Genomic DNA, 14,455 nt, shown 5'->3' with positions numbered 1-14,455 from the left:
AATTTGAAGGCCTTTTCTAGTAGCACCATCAACATTTCAGATAAATGTTTAGTGACAAACCACTTATTTTTTCTAAACCAATCGGGTCGTCGAAAGGGTCTCAAGTCTGGCCAATCGCCGCAAATAGAAGGCGGGCAGTTTGCCAGTTGACAACATCATGGACTAATGGGATCAGGGAATTGCGGAGGCTGGTTGCCATGGTTAGCCAATAAAATTTTCACAGGCTGAGTGGGCGTGAATACCACGTGGGAGCTTTTGCTAGGAAACTATCTCGACCGTGTGGCTCCTGAGTCATCTGGATCACATTGAAGCGGGTCGATTATTGAGCCAAGATGGCGGTGACGGAGCGCTTTTTTCTTTTCTAAAACTCGAGCTTGGGGGCGGGTCTGTAATTGCATCACAGCTGATCTGAACCCCCCGCCCCCAAGTTGTTTTTTTTGCACGAGAGTCACAGAAGAATCTCCTTATTTTTCATTTGACCTTCTTTGTTGTGTAGTTTTTTTAAAAAATGGACTGGCTTTCTTCCTCAAGCAAACATTTGAGTTCACGCAGCCTCGCGTAGTTCCACGATGCACCTCATTTTCAGAAAAAATGCTTTGACCGCGCGTTTCAAAGCAATCTTTTGTGAATTCAAGTCTGCTTTGATCCAGTTTTGACGTTGGCGGCTTTGCTTGTTGTTAAGAAACCAGCGGAGATGTTTTCGGCCGGACGGGAGGTCACTTCCAGCTTGTTGAGCTCCGTGCAGGAGAATCCCGCAAGAGATGCGATCTCCCCCGCCTTGGAGCTGAGCGTCACCACCGCGTACACCGTCCTCTACTCGCTCCTCTTCGGCTTCGTCTACCTGCAGCTTTGGCTCATTCTGCACTACGGCTACAAGCGCTTCAGCTTCCAGAGCGCGTTCTTGTTTCTGTGCTTGCTGTGGGCAGCCCTCAGGACGACCCTCTTCTCTTTCTACTTTGAAAACGGGGCGCAGGCCACACAGCTGCAGCCGTTGGCCTACTGGCTGCTCTACTGCTGCCCGGTGTGCCTCCAGTTCTTCACCCTCTGCCTGCTCAACCTTTACTTCTGGCAGGTAAGGAGGACTTATTGGCTGGGGTGTGTCGTTTTGTTATTTTTGTAATATAAAGCAAGGCAACAAATTATATATTTGCACCAGCATCAACTTTATTGTCCTCAAATCCTCACACAGGGTGTAAAAAAAACAATGTTTTGCAAATTTGGTAATCCCTAGAAAACCTTATTCATAATGCAATGTAGTAAAAAGCGCAAGTATCCCATTATATGTCCAGGCTATCTATATCCAGAGAAAAATTTGCAGGTGTGTGCAGACAAGGGGCAGCTCCCCGACCATAAAAAATAAGTGAGCACCACCAGCAAAAGGTGGCATCAAGGCAAGACAGCTTTTATTTATAGAGCATTTACATGACAACAATTCAAAACTGAAGGACTTTTTTTTGAGAACATACAATGCAAGATAAAGATAAAAGATTTAAAATACTCAATCAAGACCTAGACTTAAAAACATTCACACGTGGGGCTGACTTCCATAATATTGGCAGCTTATTCCATTTGTGTGCAGCATAACAGCTAAATGCTGCTTCACCGTTTTTGCTTTTAACTCTAGGTTTTAATTATTGACCAAGTCTGCAGACATCAGAGCCATACTCGGTTTACGTTCCATTAACATTTATTCAATGTATGATTTTTAGCAGCGCAGTAGCATGCTTCACAAATCACTGCTTAAACAGTAAATTTAGTCAACTATGCAACCTAATCACTTTATAATTTTACGCTTAAAAATAAGTGGCTTACAGGTTATTAAAAAAAAAAAAACACCTGAATTGCAAGTATACAAGATGTGCAGTCAAACAGTACTCAGCTTTGAGTGTAGTGAGGGCAGCAGTGCAGAAAATGGACGGACGGACGGATGGACAGACGGATATTCCCTTGAATGAAGTGAGGAAGAAGTAACAAGGCTGTTCTGACTGCTCACATGACATCTGATCAAACACATCAGATAATTGGTGCTCACAAGTGGGGAACTGAAGACTTTGACTGGAACTTTATTGCTTTTTTGGTTACTTGGTTACACCAGAAGCAGATACAGTATTGGCCTTCTGTTGACATACTATGGACGTCGGGAAAGCATGACTAACCGCTGCAAAGATTTATTGTGGTTTCTCTATACAGATTTTTTTTTTAACAGCTAAAATGAATTACTTACGTACGTAATATACCATTATATTATAATTAGTGGTGGAATGTGTTATGGATAAACTGAAAAATTCAAAACGGTTAGTATTATCATTTCAAGCGCAGCTTTTGTTTTGAATGTCTTACATCTGTGACCGTGTCCATCAAGTTATGTAGTAGTGCTACTCTTGGCACTTGTATGTCAATAGATTCTTTCCTGGGGAGTGGTCACCAAAATACAGCTAAAAGCTGTATACTGTATTTTCTACATGTGACACGCATTTGTCAGGGGACCTGTTAATGGAGTAAGTAACTCACAGTTTAACTCATTCACTGCCATTGACGGCTATAGACGTCAAAAATTCATTTGAACTATTTCTATTAGTTAAAAAAAAAAGTCCACTTCTGTTAACAAGAGTATGAAAACCTAGATTTTTTTAATGGTACATTTAGAACAGATACAAAATTTAGTGAAGTTGTGCGATTAATTACAATTTAAAAAATTAATCGCCTGACGCCCCTATTTTTTAATAATCTTTTCTTTTTTTAAATCGCTTCAAACTATTTAAATTTGTAATTGTAATTAATTGCATGACTTCAATAGTTAACTCACAATTAATCACACATTTTATATCTGTTCTAAATTTTCTAAAGGGTTTTCATACTCTCGTTAACAAAAGTGGGAAAAAAATGTTAAACTAATAAAAATAGTTCAAATGATTTTTTTTACGTCTATAGCCGTCATTGGCATTGAATGAGTTAATATTGTTGCAACTTGCTATATTTTGCACCAATAATATGGCTAAATTTAACCATCCATCCAACTATAGCGCTTGTGCTGATTAGGTTTGAGGGTGAGCTCACTTACATACAGATTAGGGGGGCTGACCAAGTCGACCACAAAGTGTCAACAGAAATTTCTGAGGCGTGTACACACACACACACACACACACACACACACACTAATAACTGTGATGTGGTTGTGTTCAGAAATAGCCAATCACTTTCAAACTCATGTTTAATGAGAGTGAGCACACAGCTGCCATCATTTGAAGTGCCTCCGATTAAACACAAATTTTAATGTTATAGTAGGCTTTTCAGACTTTTTTTTTTTGCTTTATAAAAGAAGACAGATCTGCCTGCTATTGTGGAACTTTGCATAATTCCCTCCATCTTCAAAACCTTTCAAAAATATTCTCCTTGGTAACAAAAATATATTAGAAAAAGCTTAGTTGAACGAATGAACTTAATTTGCCGTTGATCAGAGTAACTTTAAATGGTGGTAGATGTGTGCTGACTCCCATTGACAAGGGTGTGCACACTTATGCAACCATGTGTTTTCTGTTGTTGTTTTTACTTTCACTGTCAAATATTTTTTTCAATAGCCTTTTAAAAAAATATTTAGGGCTGCAACTAGTGATTATTTAATATTTGATTTGTTGGTGTGTGTGATTAATAAAGATGTATTTTAATTTCCCTCATGATTAAGTTACTTGTTTGGTCCATAAAATGTGGATCGTTTTCCAACGTAAAAGCAGGTGTTAGCAAATGTTTTATTTTCAATCAACACAAAATGTAATCTTATGCTTTAAACTGGATCACTACAGTAATCTGACGTCTTCTTTTTTTTTTGGGGGGGGGGGGGGGCATTTTAACAGGTATGTGGGAAACGGTTTACATCCACTGCACTGTTAGAAATGCAAAGTACCTACTAGATATTTAGGACATAGGAGATACATCATTTTAATAAATTAATATTGTATCCTATTTTTCCCCTTCACTGTTGAATTAAATGTGCTAAAAGAAACAGCACAAAACCCCATACATACACTTTTGTGTACACATCCTGCATTCCCACACCACAGGCGAGAGGTTTTTGAAGCCACTTAACTCTTTGACTGCCAAAAACGTTAAATAACGTTTAGTAAAATCCTATGGAGGAGTGCCAAAGACGTTAAAAGACGTTTGTTTCAAAACAGAGGTGAAACTAACCATTTTCTATTGTTGATTACTGAAAAACGGAATAAGGTAGAAACAAACTTTTTTTTCTGATGAAAGATGAGAGTCCAATCTTTCATTTGGTAGTATGTGTGTTTCCATAGTCCAAACACATAATTTTCTGTGGACCTTGAAAGATCAGTCAAAAATGCTTAAATCGGCTGGCACCCACGGCATCCCTTTTCTGAAAACATCTGGCAGTCAAAGAGTTAATGCAATAAAAAGCCTCGAGCTGCAAGCGATATTCTGTAGTTGCTTACTGCATATACCATCCAAACGCATGCAGACCAAAAGAAACAGGCCTGTGATTTACTTCCTCTTCTTACCAATGAGCGCTTCCTTCTACTGGTAATGATGTTAATTAGCGTATTTGCAGCAAAAAGACACGCACTCATCCAGGATGGAGGATGGATGAACCCGCAGTTTTATGTTCTTGGCACAGTTGCCTCCTTCTGGCCTACATTCTGACACAAAAGGCAGATTGTTTACACATATGTAGTTATGCAACTTGAAAAGTCAGCGGAGACAACGTTGAGTGAGCTCGCCGCAAACCGCAGTCGTCGTGGAACCCAAAAGAGATGAGAAGGAGGAGGTCTCAAATTTAAAATGCTCTCTTCTACTCTGTAAACTGATAGTGAAAAATGCAGGCCACTGCCAACTTGGTGACAAAAGCATGTAGGGGAAAAAAGAAGAGGCCAGAAAGGGGGCACATTGTTAAAAGCCAGTAGCAGATGTTAGAAGAAGTACTGTGAGCTCCTGCTGTCAGCTGGAAAAGGGACATTTGCAAACATATTGAAAGCTCAACCGATTTAATTAACGTTATTCTTTTAAAATGGGTAAACATTAGGGGTGTGCCCAAAAATCGATTCTCATGAGAATCGTGATTCTCATTTAGTACGATTCAGAATCGATTTTAAATGTCCCAAAATCGATTTTATTTAAATTATTTTATACTGTCTTGCCTTTGTCTGTATGTGCCTTTATTTGGAGTGCTGTTCATGTTGTACCCGGTTTGGCCACTGATGGCAGTGTGGTTCCACGCGGTCTATTACATTGTTAACTTGTAGCCACATTAGAGAGTAGAAGGAAAAAGTCACGATCAAGTTATTCCAATAAAAGTTGTTTTTTTGCAGCGTGGAGCCGTTCTTTTGAGTGATAAAAGTGCTTAGCATTAGCAAGTCAGACTGGAGTAGACCATTACGATTCCTTGAACATCTATAAATTGAAGCAAAAATCATTGTCAATCATTAAAAAAAATCATTCTTAATCTAAAATTGATTCTGTATCGAATCGCACACCCAAAAATCGGAATCGAATCGAATTGTGACACATTCAAAGATTCGCACCGCTAGTAAACATTGACGTATTTATTTGTTTTTGATGATGTTTTTTTACATGATACATTACAGGGTAACACAAAAATAATGGCCTTCAAACATCCCCTCTCAAAAAAATTATCGCCAACAGAATCACAGATTTTTCTTTCTGTAGTAAAGAAGGTAAACAAATACTAAAGGACAAAAATAAATTTAAAACACTTGTGGATGTCATGCCTGTAATTAATTATCTTTATTAAATGTTTTAAATAATCGTCCGATTAATCAGTTAATCGGAATTTTACTATGCCAAACGGAAACAGAATCAATCAACCTAAAACAAAAATCAGTATGGGTCGATCCCTAATATCAATATCATCATTTCAGAAACTGAGCCATATGATGATGTTCTTACAGCGGTGCCTTGGCTTATGAGTGAGCCAACTAAACTGGAGTTTTTCAAAACGGATCTGTTGTGCAGCCAATTCTTTGCTTGACTTTGAGATACGAGTGGTGTATGATGGCAACTCAACTCACTTGACAACAAGCAGCAGTTTGCCAGATAGTGAACATTCATTTATTCATTCATTCATTCCCAGTTGAAGCTCACTGTCAAATTTAGCACAAGACAAAGAGAATTAGACGAGTATTTAAAACAACTATAGCATGCTATTGCAATTTGTTGTTATTGGAAGACAATGTAGCCGTCAATTTGAAGTAGTAAAGTCGACTAGTCGATTAATCAGGCAAGTGCAAAACAAAAATACAAATAACTAAACATAACAAAAAAAATGCAAAAAAAAACAAAAAATATTATTATTATTTTGCTGTTGTTTTGTTTTTATGTTTATTTGTGTTTAGTTTTTTTGTGTTATTTTTCAATTTACTATTGTTTAGTTATTTGTTGTTGTTTTGCACTAACAGACTTCAATTTATGTCCATGTGTGTGTGTGTGTGTGTGTGTGTGTGTGTGTGTGTGTGTGTGTGTGTGTGTGTGCGTGTGTGCGTGTGTGTGTGTGTGTGTGTGTGTGTGTGTGTTCATTTAATTACGCAGGAATGTCCTGAGACACTGTCAAGTTCACATGGCTCTACTAAAAGAAGGGAACATTTTGCTCCTCTTGCTACCTCCTCCTTCTCATACCCAACACTTCATCACATGCAATGCCTTTCTACAATAATACTTTGTCGTGTATTTCTTAGGTGGTGTTTAAGGCCAAAACCAAGTACTCCCCAGAGCTCACCAAATACAGGTAAACGTTTATTCAAATCCAAATGGTTTATTTTGGATTGACCGTATATGGAAATAAAAATGTAGACTATTAGAAATGGCTCTTGTTCTACACCACTCGCATCAAATTAGATGGTGCAGCTGTGCCTAATGAAGTGTCCTGTAAGTGTATCGAATGAAACTTCAAAATATTCTGCTCTACTGTCTTGTGCTTGTCTTTCTCCTCAGGATTGCTCTATCATTGTTCTTCCTGTCCCTGTGTATATTTTTCCTTGTGGTGAATTTAACGTGTGCATTGTTGGTGCAAGGAACTTTGGAGGATTCAGGATTGCCAAGGTAAGAGTTTTAACAAGTGAAGATCTATTATTAGTTAAACAAGAAACAGAAGTTTAATGATCACTGTTTTACCAAGGATGGCACACTTTCACAGTTGAGAAGTTCTAGGTTCGAATCTTACCAGAAATGGCAAAAGTAGATTTACACTCTTCACTTAGGAGTGCCCTCCAAAAGTGTTAACTTTTGCTGTCAATTACATACAAAATCAGTTTGTTGTTTTTCCAAACCAATCGCTAGCTAGCTTTGGCAACTTGTTCCCTCCCTTTGCTAATGTTGTGAACTGACTAACAAAAAAAATGCTAAATTAGCTAATGATAACAAGTGAAAAGATACACCTTACTCGTGTGTGTTTTTTCCAGATTACACAGATCATTGTTGATAATTGGCTAGCACAAGACACAACACGTTTGCCGCTAATCGTTGTAGCTGACAACATGATAGACTGTTCTTAAAAAAGGCCATGGATGGTGAATACATGAGTGTTTGTGTTCGTTTATGTTACTGTGGTCTGTTTCTAGCTTTTAAGGCACCAAAATGTCAACCGCTCCTATTGACGTCATATGTCGTCATCCGTAGGGATGGAAAAAAGCAACTATCTTATTTTGACGTGCAAGAGTCACAAAGTACAGATAATTGTGTTCAAATAAAGAGCGTAAAAGTAAAACGTTTTTCAGAAAAATAAATATTCAAGTTCAGACACCTCAAGCATTTTAATAGGCCACCACATTTCACTCATAACTGTGAACTGGATACGCAGTAGCAAAATGGCTGAAATGTTTACCATGTGACTTGTGATGTGTGAAGTGACAGGCTTGTGAGACATGCTGTCCTGGCCCGCATCCTGATCAACGACGGTCTGTTTGTCCTGTGTGCCGTGTCTTTGGCCGCCTGCCTGGTCCGCATCGCCAAGATGTCCTGCGCCAATGTTTTCCTCCAATCCAAGGTAGGGGAATTGATGAACGTCACCTTCACATAACGGCTGCTCGCTCGCACTCACAGAGCAATCTTAATCAAAGTTGACATCTTCAATATGCACAATTATGTGTATCAGCAGTTTGATAGACTGTACATTTTGGATGGATTGTCAATCCTCATCGTATCATTATTAGCTTGCTAGCTAGCTAAGCGATCTGTTGGTAGCAGCTTGGAAACTTCATGGGAAATTTAACTGGAATTTTGAACACTAAATGGCACATTTTGGGAGGTACGGAAATGTACAGGAATGAACGAGTTTAACCCCAAACCTCAGAAGGCAGATGTGCTAAGCACACAAGTCAAAATGGCGGCTTCTAATGGTGCGTTCGAGGACAAGAGGAAGGTGGGAAGTTAGACTTCTTTCGCCCCATTTGAACTTGGACATCTGTGTTGCGAACTCGGGGGGAAAATAAGACCCCGACATCACCGACCGGCTTCAATCTGACGTCACTCGACAATTTAATTTTAAACATTTATCTCTTTATTTATTATGACATTAATTTAGTTATTTGACGTAAGTCACTTCACATAACCTAACGTGATTTAGACTGACTGAATTAACCAGAACAACAAACAATTCATCGTAATCAGCCTTGTTGTTTGCGTTTGCCTCAAACGCTTTGAGGTTGGAAGTGGGACAATATGACTGCCATCAATCGGACTTCCCACCTTCCTCGAATGCAGCATCAACTCAGTGAAACGAAGCTCTTTGCTCGTTAGAAAGCATTGGACTTTGGATCATTATAATTTAATTTTGTGAGGATTGTTTTGATTTGAAAATGTGATTACCGGTAAATGTCATTAGGCAACAGCAATACAAATGTGATGTTTGCTTTCAACGAAAACGTAGAACGGCTTGGATGTTCGGAATTGTCAATTAAATACAGTACAAATGAATTGTACTTACCAAATGTACCTGTTTTTGTACAGTGTAACATTTATGCTCACCTTGAGCATTTCAGTGGTTTTTAAACCTCTAGAGCAGGGATAGGCAACTTTATTTAATTAAAATAAAATCATAAATTTTTTTAATATTTGTTTTGCAGTGGGGGGGGGGGGGTATAAACATGTTTCTACAGTAGACCCCTGAATACCCCACAAATTCACTTATTTGCAGATTTTGAGGTTTTATACATAAAATGTTGTGCTTCACCCCCCAGTATTTTAAGTAGATTTTGGCTATTTGCAGACCGGCGCAGTCCATATACCTATGACTAGTGTGGTTCCACTAGTTTAAAGTTGTAATAACACCATTCACCACTAGATGGCAGACATGTCTTAGTTGCAGCTTACAAATAGTCTTACTATACAACATGATTAGGCCTAATAATTTTTTGCGAATGTGGAATGACATGCAGGACAAACAATATTATATATATATATATATATATATATATATATATATATATATATATATATATATATATATATATATATATATATATATATATATATATATATATATAAATTTGTCGATTTTTCTGGGGGGAAAATGCATAAAATGTGTTCTTAATGTTGGTTTGCTGTTCAGCAGTTTTGTGCCGTCATCTGGGATAGGCTCCAGCTCACACTTGCTTGACCGTGAACAGGATAAAGCTGTGTAGGAAACGACTGGCTGGCATGTGTTGAAGGTGTGTCCCAACACACTTGAATATATTGTTTTAATTTACAGTCGCTGTTTTTGTGCAGGGGACATCAGTGTGTCAGGCGACAGCTGTCGGAGCGATAGTGATTCTCCTCAACACATCGAGAGCTTGTTATAACCTGGTGGTGGCGCTGTCTCCACTGGGCAGACCGAATTTGTCCAACTACAGCTGGTACATTGTTTCAGATCAGGTGAATAGTCACTGCTCCGCTTGGAGGGGGGGCAGTAAAACTTAAAAAAAAAAATTGATCAAAATTGGCTAATTTTTGTGTTGCAGGCGGATTTGCTGAACAGCGATGAGGCATACATGGTGTATGGAAGTATTTTGTTCTTTTGGGAGCTGCTGCCTACCAGCTTGATGGTGCTTTTCTTCCGAGTCCAGAAGCCCAAACAAAACCTGGTAAAAATTGAAAAAGGTTATTATTAACAGTAATTCCTTTTATTTGCGGTAGACTGAAATCATTTGAGTTTGACATCAAATATACATTTATTTATAGTAAAACTTGATCAAGTGAGCAAAAGTATTGGATTTTGTTTGAGTCAGTGGCAGTACAATTCAATTTGATAAGGAATGGCTGGGTTTGAAGAAGGTATGATGCAATGAGTTTCTTGATTTTGCATTTCAAATCAGTTTTCCTTCCATCCTTACTAACATAACTAAACTTATATTTCTCTTTATATTACATTACACAACATTAAAATGTCACAAAATACTGAAATCAGGATGTCTTTTCTCAATAAACTGGCAAATTTATGCTAAATGTGAAATCTCGGCCTGTGTTGGCAACAGGCCGATAAACAGGTTAGTTGTACCTTTTGTCATCCACTGGAAGAGATTATCAATACTAAATGTAGATTGTAGCAAGAGACATTATTTTTATTTGTACTAAGGTACATAGCAAACTGTGATTCTTGGCGTACTGTCCTGTTATGTTTCCAGTCTACACCAAAAATAAAGGAATTGCCCTCACAGTAAAAATTCTTGACAAATCAGAATGATGCAACACGGATGTTTTAAAAATGTGCCAGGTTCCTACAGGAAACCTCAACAACCACACATTCGGCTCCAGGGATTCTTTTTTTGACAATCCAAGGCGATACGACAGCGATGACGACCTGTCCAGAAGCAACAGGTCTGATCGGGCCAGGTGCGAACCCACGCGCATGCGCACACGGCAAGATTTTTTACTTTTCAGCATGATGCAGTCATTTTTTTTCCAGACCGCTTTCATGCAAAAGCATTTTGACGGACAGGCATAGAAACCAGTAAATACAAAATAAATCTAAATATGCCGCAGTTTTATTGCTAATCTACATGAACACGAGATAACAATAATCATTTGCTTGTTTTTTCCTTTGACTTGCAAATGCTGACATAAACGAGCGCTGTATGATGTCAGTGAACACAACTCACTTCACAAGAAGCAAAAACTTTCTAGTGAATAGTTAAAAAAAAGCTTCAGGCGGTTACATGCCACTTAAAGTTCAAGTTTATTGTCAAACTAAACAAACTAGTGTATTTGAAACAACAAAACTGCTGCCTGAAGAAATGCCGTAGTATCTTCATGCTGACACAAATTAGCGTCTTTGTTGCGGTGGTTTTAGTCTTGGCGACAGATTGAACACAAATATCCTGTGTCGAACTACTATTAGTGCTGTACTGTTGAGATGAAAAAAAGAATTTAAATGTAATCAATGAAGCATTTTTATGAATCCCACCTGAGTTCTGATTATGATTAGCTGCTGCATCCAGACATGACTTCCCTCTTTAAAATACACATTGCAATTAAAAATAAAAATAAGTTTTTAGGGGGAAGTCTCAAATGATTAACTCATTCACTGCCATAAATTATTTTCTTTTTTTTAATTAGGGGCGACAGGCAATTACATTTTTTAATTGTAATTAACCGACTTCACTAGTTAACTCACGATTAATCGCAAATTTTATATCTGTTCTAAATGTACAATGAAAAAAAATTCTAGGTTTTAATACTCTTGTTAACAAAAGTGGAACAATTTTTAAACTAATAGAAATTGGTTAAAATGAATTTTTGACGTTTATAGCCGTCAATGGCAGCGAATGGATTAAAAAAAAAAAAAGAATTAGAAGAAGAAAAGATTATTAAAAATTTGGGGCGTCAGGTGATTCAAATTGTAACCGTAATTAATCGCATGACTTTACTAGCTAACTCCCGATTAATCACAATTTTTTTATCTGTTCTAAATGTACAATAAAAAATTCTAGCTTTTCATACTCTTGTTAACAAAAGAGGAAAAAGAATGTTTAACTAATAGGAATAGTTCAAATGTATTTTTGACGTTTTTAGCCGTCAATGGCAATGAATGAGTAAATAGCATTGCCTACTATTCATTGGACTAGTCGATTAATCAGTCCAGCCCCTTAAACACACACGCTGATGCACTACATTATTTTCATGTCTCTCTTTCAGCGTGCCCTCCTCCACCACGCAGCCTAGTTGCGTGCCCAGTTGGTACGGCACGATCCAATCTAACGGGACCCGGCCGCCCTCTTCCACGGCCCCTCTCATATTTGCTTACGGGAACATCCAGAGTACCCAGCACCACCACCACAACTACTACTCCACTCCACAAAGTAACCACCACCATCACAGTTGTTATCATTCCACCCCTCACAACTGAGGAGATAAAGCCCTTTTATTTTCGAACCATTGTTCTCCCGAACAAGCTTGTGGAACAAGGATCGTTTGATGAGAAATACAAAGGTTAGTGCAGATTGTGGATCAGGAATGTAGCACCAAAATCCCTGACCATAATACTCAGGGTCAATTTAAGGGGGTAAAAAAAAAAAAAAACTACTACAAATGTCAGTTTTGATTTAGGATGAAAAATAAGTTTGAAAGAAACAAAAAGGCATTCACTGAACTCTTCAAAAGTTCAGTAGAGGACAGACTTCCTCCAACTTTCAACTTTTAACCAAAGTGGGGAAAAAAACCTTGCTTTCTATTTTTGTTTTTTTCCATATGTACGTCCTGAATTATTATTTTTTTTCTTTTGGTCTCCATCATCTCAGCATTCACGCCCACTTTCTTGAGTGAATTGCAATACTAAGTTTCTTAACATTAAGTATTGTTTTTGCACTTTGCTGTGTTGGACATTACTGTAGTATCTTGGATACCATCCCGGTCACGCACAGGTGAGCTGCTGCCGCGTTTCGCCGAATTTGAGCAAAGAGTAAGGTTATATGTTGCCAGCCAGTCGCAGGCCATTTTGTACATCTATTCTGAAATATGCTAATGTTTAACAACGTCACTGGAACACATGGTTAGCTTATCTTGCTCAAAAGTTGCGATGTTCCCTGTTTGAATGTGTGGAGTTAGCATGATGTGCTAGCGTGTGCTAACACTGTCAAAAATGGTAAAATCGTACTAAAAAGTTATACAACTTGGCTGTTTGGGCCGTGAACTACTAGTAGTAGCATGTAACACACTTTAAGAATCACAAGTGGCCAATAAGTGTGAAAGGATGTCCAGTTTATATGTACCCTGCAATTTACTGGCACGCAGGGGTTTCAACAGAGAGAGGCTAAAGAAGCTAATCTGTGATAAACAGGAGAAGCGGTAGCAAACGGATGGTTCCCCCAGCGCACAACTGTGAATCTGCTGCAGTTTCATAGTTGGAATATCAAAATCATTCCACAAAACAAAATACATTTGCACCGTCTGTTGTAGATGTCACAGTAATCAAGAATGAGATTGTTGCGGTCCACAGGTTGGACAGTTTGGCCAAAAATAGAAGAAGAAAAAAACTTTATAAGCTTTGCTGCAACCTTTTGCACTTGGATGTGGTTTTCCTCTGAAAGAGGAAGGAGCCGCCACTCTGCCGTCACGTTAAATCTCATTTTCATTCCTTACGGAAGATATGTTTGCACAAGATATTGTCAAGTGATGTATGTATGGAATCATTTGCATGTTTCTAGGTGAAAGTGTGTGATCTGAACAATAAGGATGTTTTTATACGCTTTTGTTTTTTATTATTCACCATAGCTTTACTGATTTAACAATTGTAAAATTGATTTGTACTTTTTCCATTGTTGGTCATTGAATTTGTTTGGTGTCTGGCCAATTTTCTGAAAGTTTGTGTTTAAGCTCTGTGAATTAGATGGTAGAAGCCTTCACATGTCCCGTATTTAACAGCACACATCAATGGGGAGAAGTGGGAAAACCTCATGGTCCATTTTTTTATGCATTTATTTTTACGCGATAACTTAAAAAAAACAACTATATTTGCAGTTGAAATCACTTTTTTTTTTTTAAATGTAGATAATTCCAAGGGAAATTCCAGAAGAGGACCGCAAGTGACAAATATGGGTCCACAAGCTGGTATGAGTTCAAATTCAACTTGTTCAAACTGTTGCCGGCATGTTCTTGAAATGTCTGTTTGCTAAAAGTTTTTTTTTTGTTTCCGGATCACTAAAAGAGGTTCTCATTTCCATTTACTGACATGTAAAAGTAGCCTGTGTGCTGCATGGCTCTGCGTCATAATGCAACAAGTCAATATTTCTACCATCCAATCCCTCAAAGCTTGTTATTTAACCAAGACCATACTGAATGTAACCTGTTTTGTGACAGACAAATCATTAATATCATTAAAAAATAAGCACTATGTTTGAATAAAGGCTTCCTGCACTGTTTGACATAAATCATGTTAGTCAAATCATGTTTACTCTCAAACTACATTGTATATCGGAGGGGGCTGAAAGTGCACCTAAATGTCAAAGGCACA

At 38.0% G+C, this 14,455-nt stretch overlaps 1 protein-coding gene across 2 annotated transcripts; it reads left to right on the top strand.

Annotated features, from left to right (window-relative positions):
- Positions 1-276: 276 nt before the first annotated feature.
- Positions 277-14,372, top strand: gpr137c (G protein-coupled receptor 137c). 2 transcript variants are annotated; one of them, XR_013296389.1, is made up of 9 exons: positions 277-1,072; positions 6,708-6,757; positions 6,964-7,071; positions 7,876-8,014; positions 9,736-9,882; positions 9,969-10,091; positions 10,721-10,839; positions 12,142-12,435; positions 13,993-14,372. XR_013296389.1 is itself a non-coding variant. In XM_077583673.1 (8 exons), exons 1-8 carry the CDS (start codon positions 695-697, stop codon positions 12,350-12,352), a joined length of 1,275 nt encoding a protein of 424 aa, XP_077439799.1. In that variant the 5' UTR covers positions 277-694; the 3' UTR covers positions 12,353-14,372. The 2 variants fall into 2 exon arrangements, 1 of the variants encoding a protein (XP_077439799.1); XM_077583673.1 differs by having other exon boundaries at positions 12,142-14,372.
- Positions 14,373-14,455: the final 83 nt, after the last annotated feature.

The sequence above is a fragment of the Vanacampus margaritifer genome, chromosome 1, assembly GCF_051991255.1.
Source record: "Vanacampus margaritifer isolate UIUO_Vmar chromosome 1, RoL_Vmar_1.0, whole genome shotgun sequence".
Taxonomy (NCBI): domain Eukaryota; kingdom Metazoa; phylum Chordata; class Actinopteri; order Syngnathiformes; family Syngnathidae; genus Vanacampus; species Vanacampus margaritifer.
The sequence above is the reverse complement of the archived record's forward strand: the minus strand, read 5'-3'. Positions and strand labels throughout refer to the sequence as shown.

What these genes read in the sequence shown, in the direction of transcription:
- gpr137c (XM_077583673.1), top strand. Translation starts at nt 695, where the DNA reads ATGTTTTCGGCCGGACGGGAGGTCACTTCCAGCTTGTTGAGCTCCGTG. An exon ending in TCAACCTTTACTTCTGGCAG is followed by an intron (nt 1,073 to 6,707) that starts GTAAGGAGGACT and finishes TGTATTTCTTAG; the next exon opens with GTGGTGTTTAAGGCCAAAAC. An exon ending in AACAGGTCTGATCGGGCCAG is followed by an intron (nt 10,840 to 12,141) that starts GTGCGAACCCAC and finishes TCTCTCTTTCAG; the next exon opens with CGTGCCCTCCTCCACCACGC.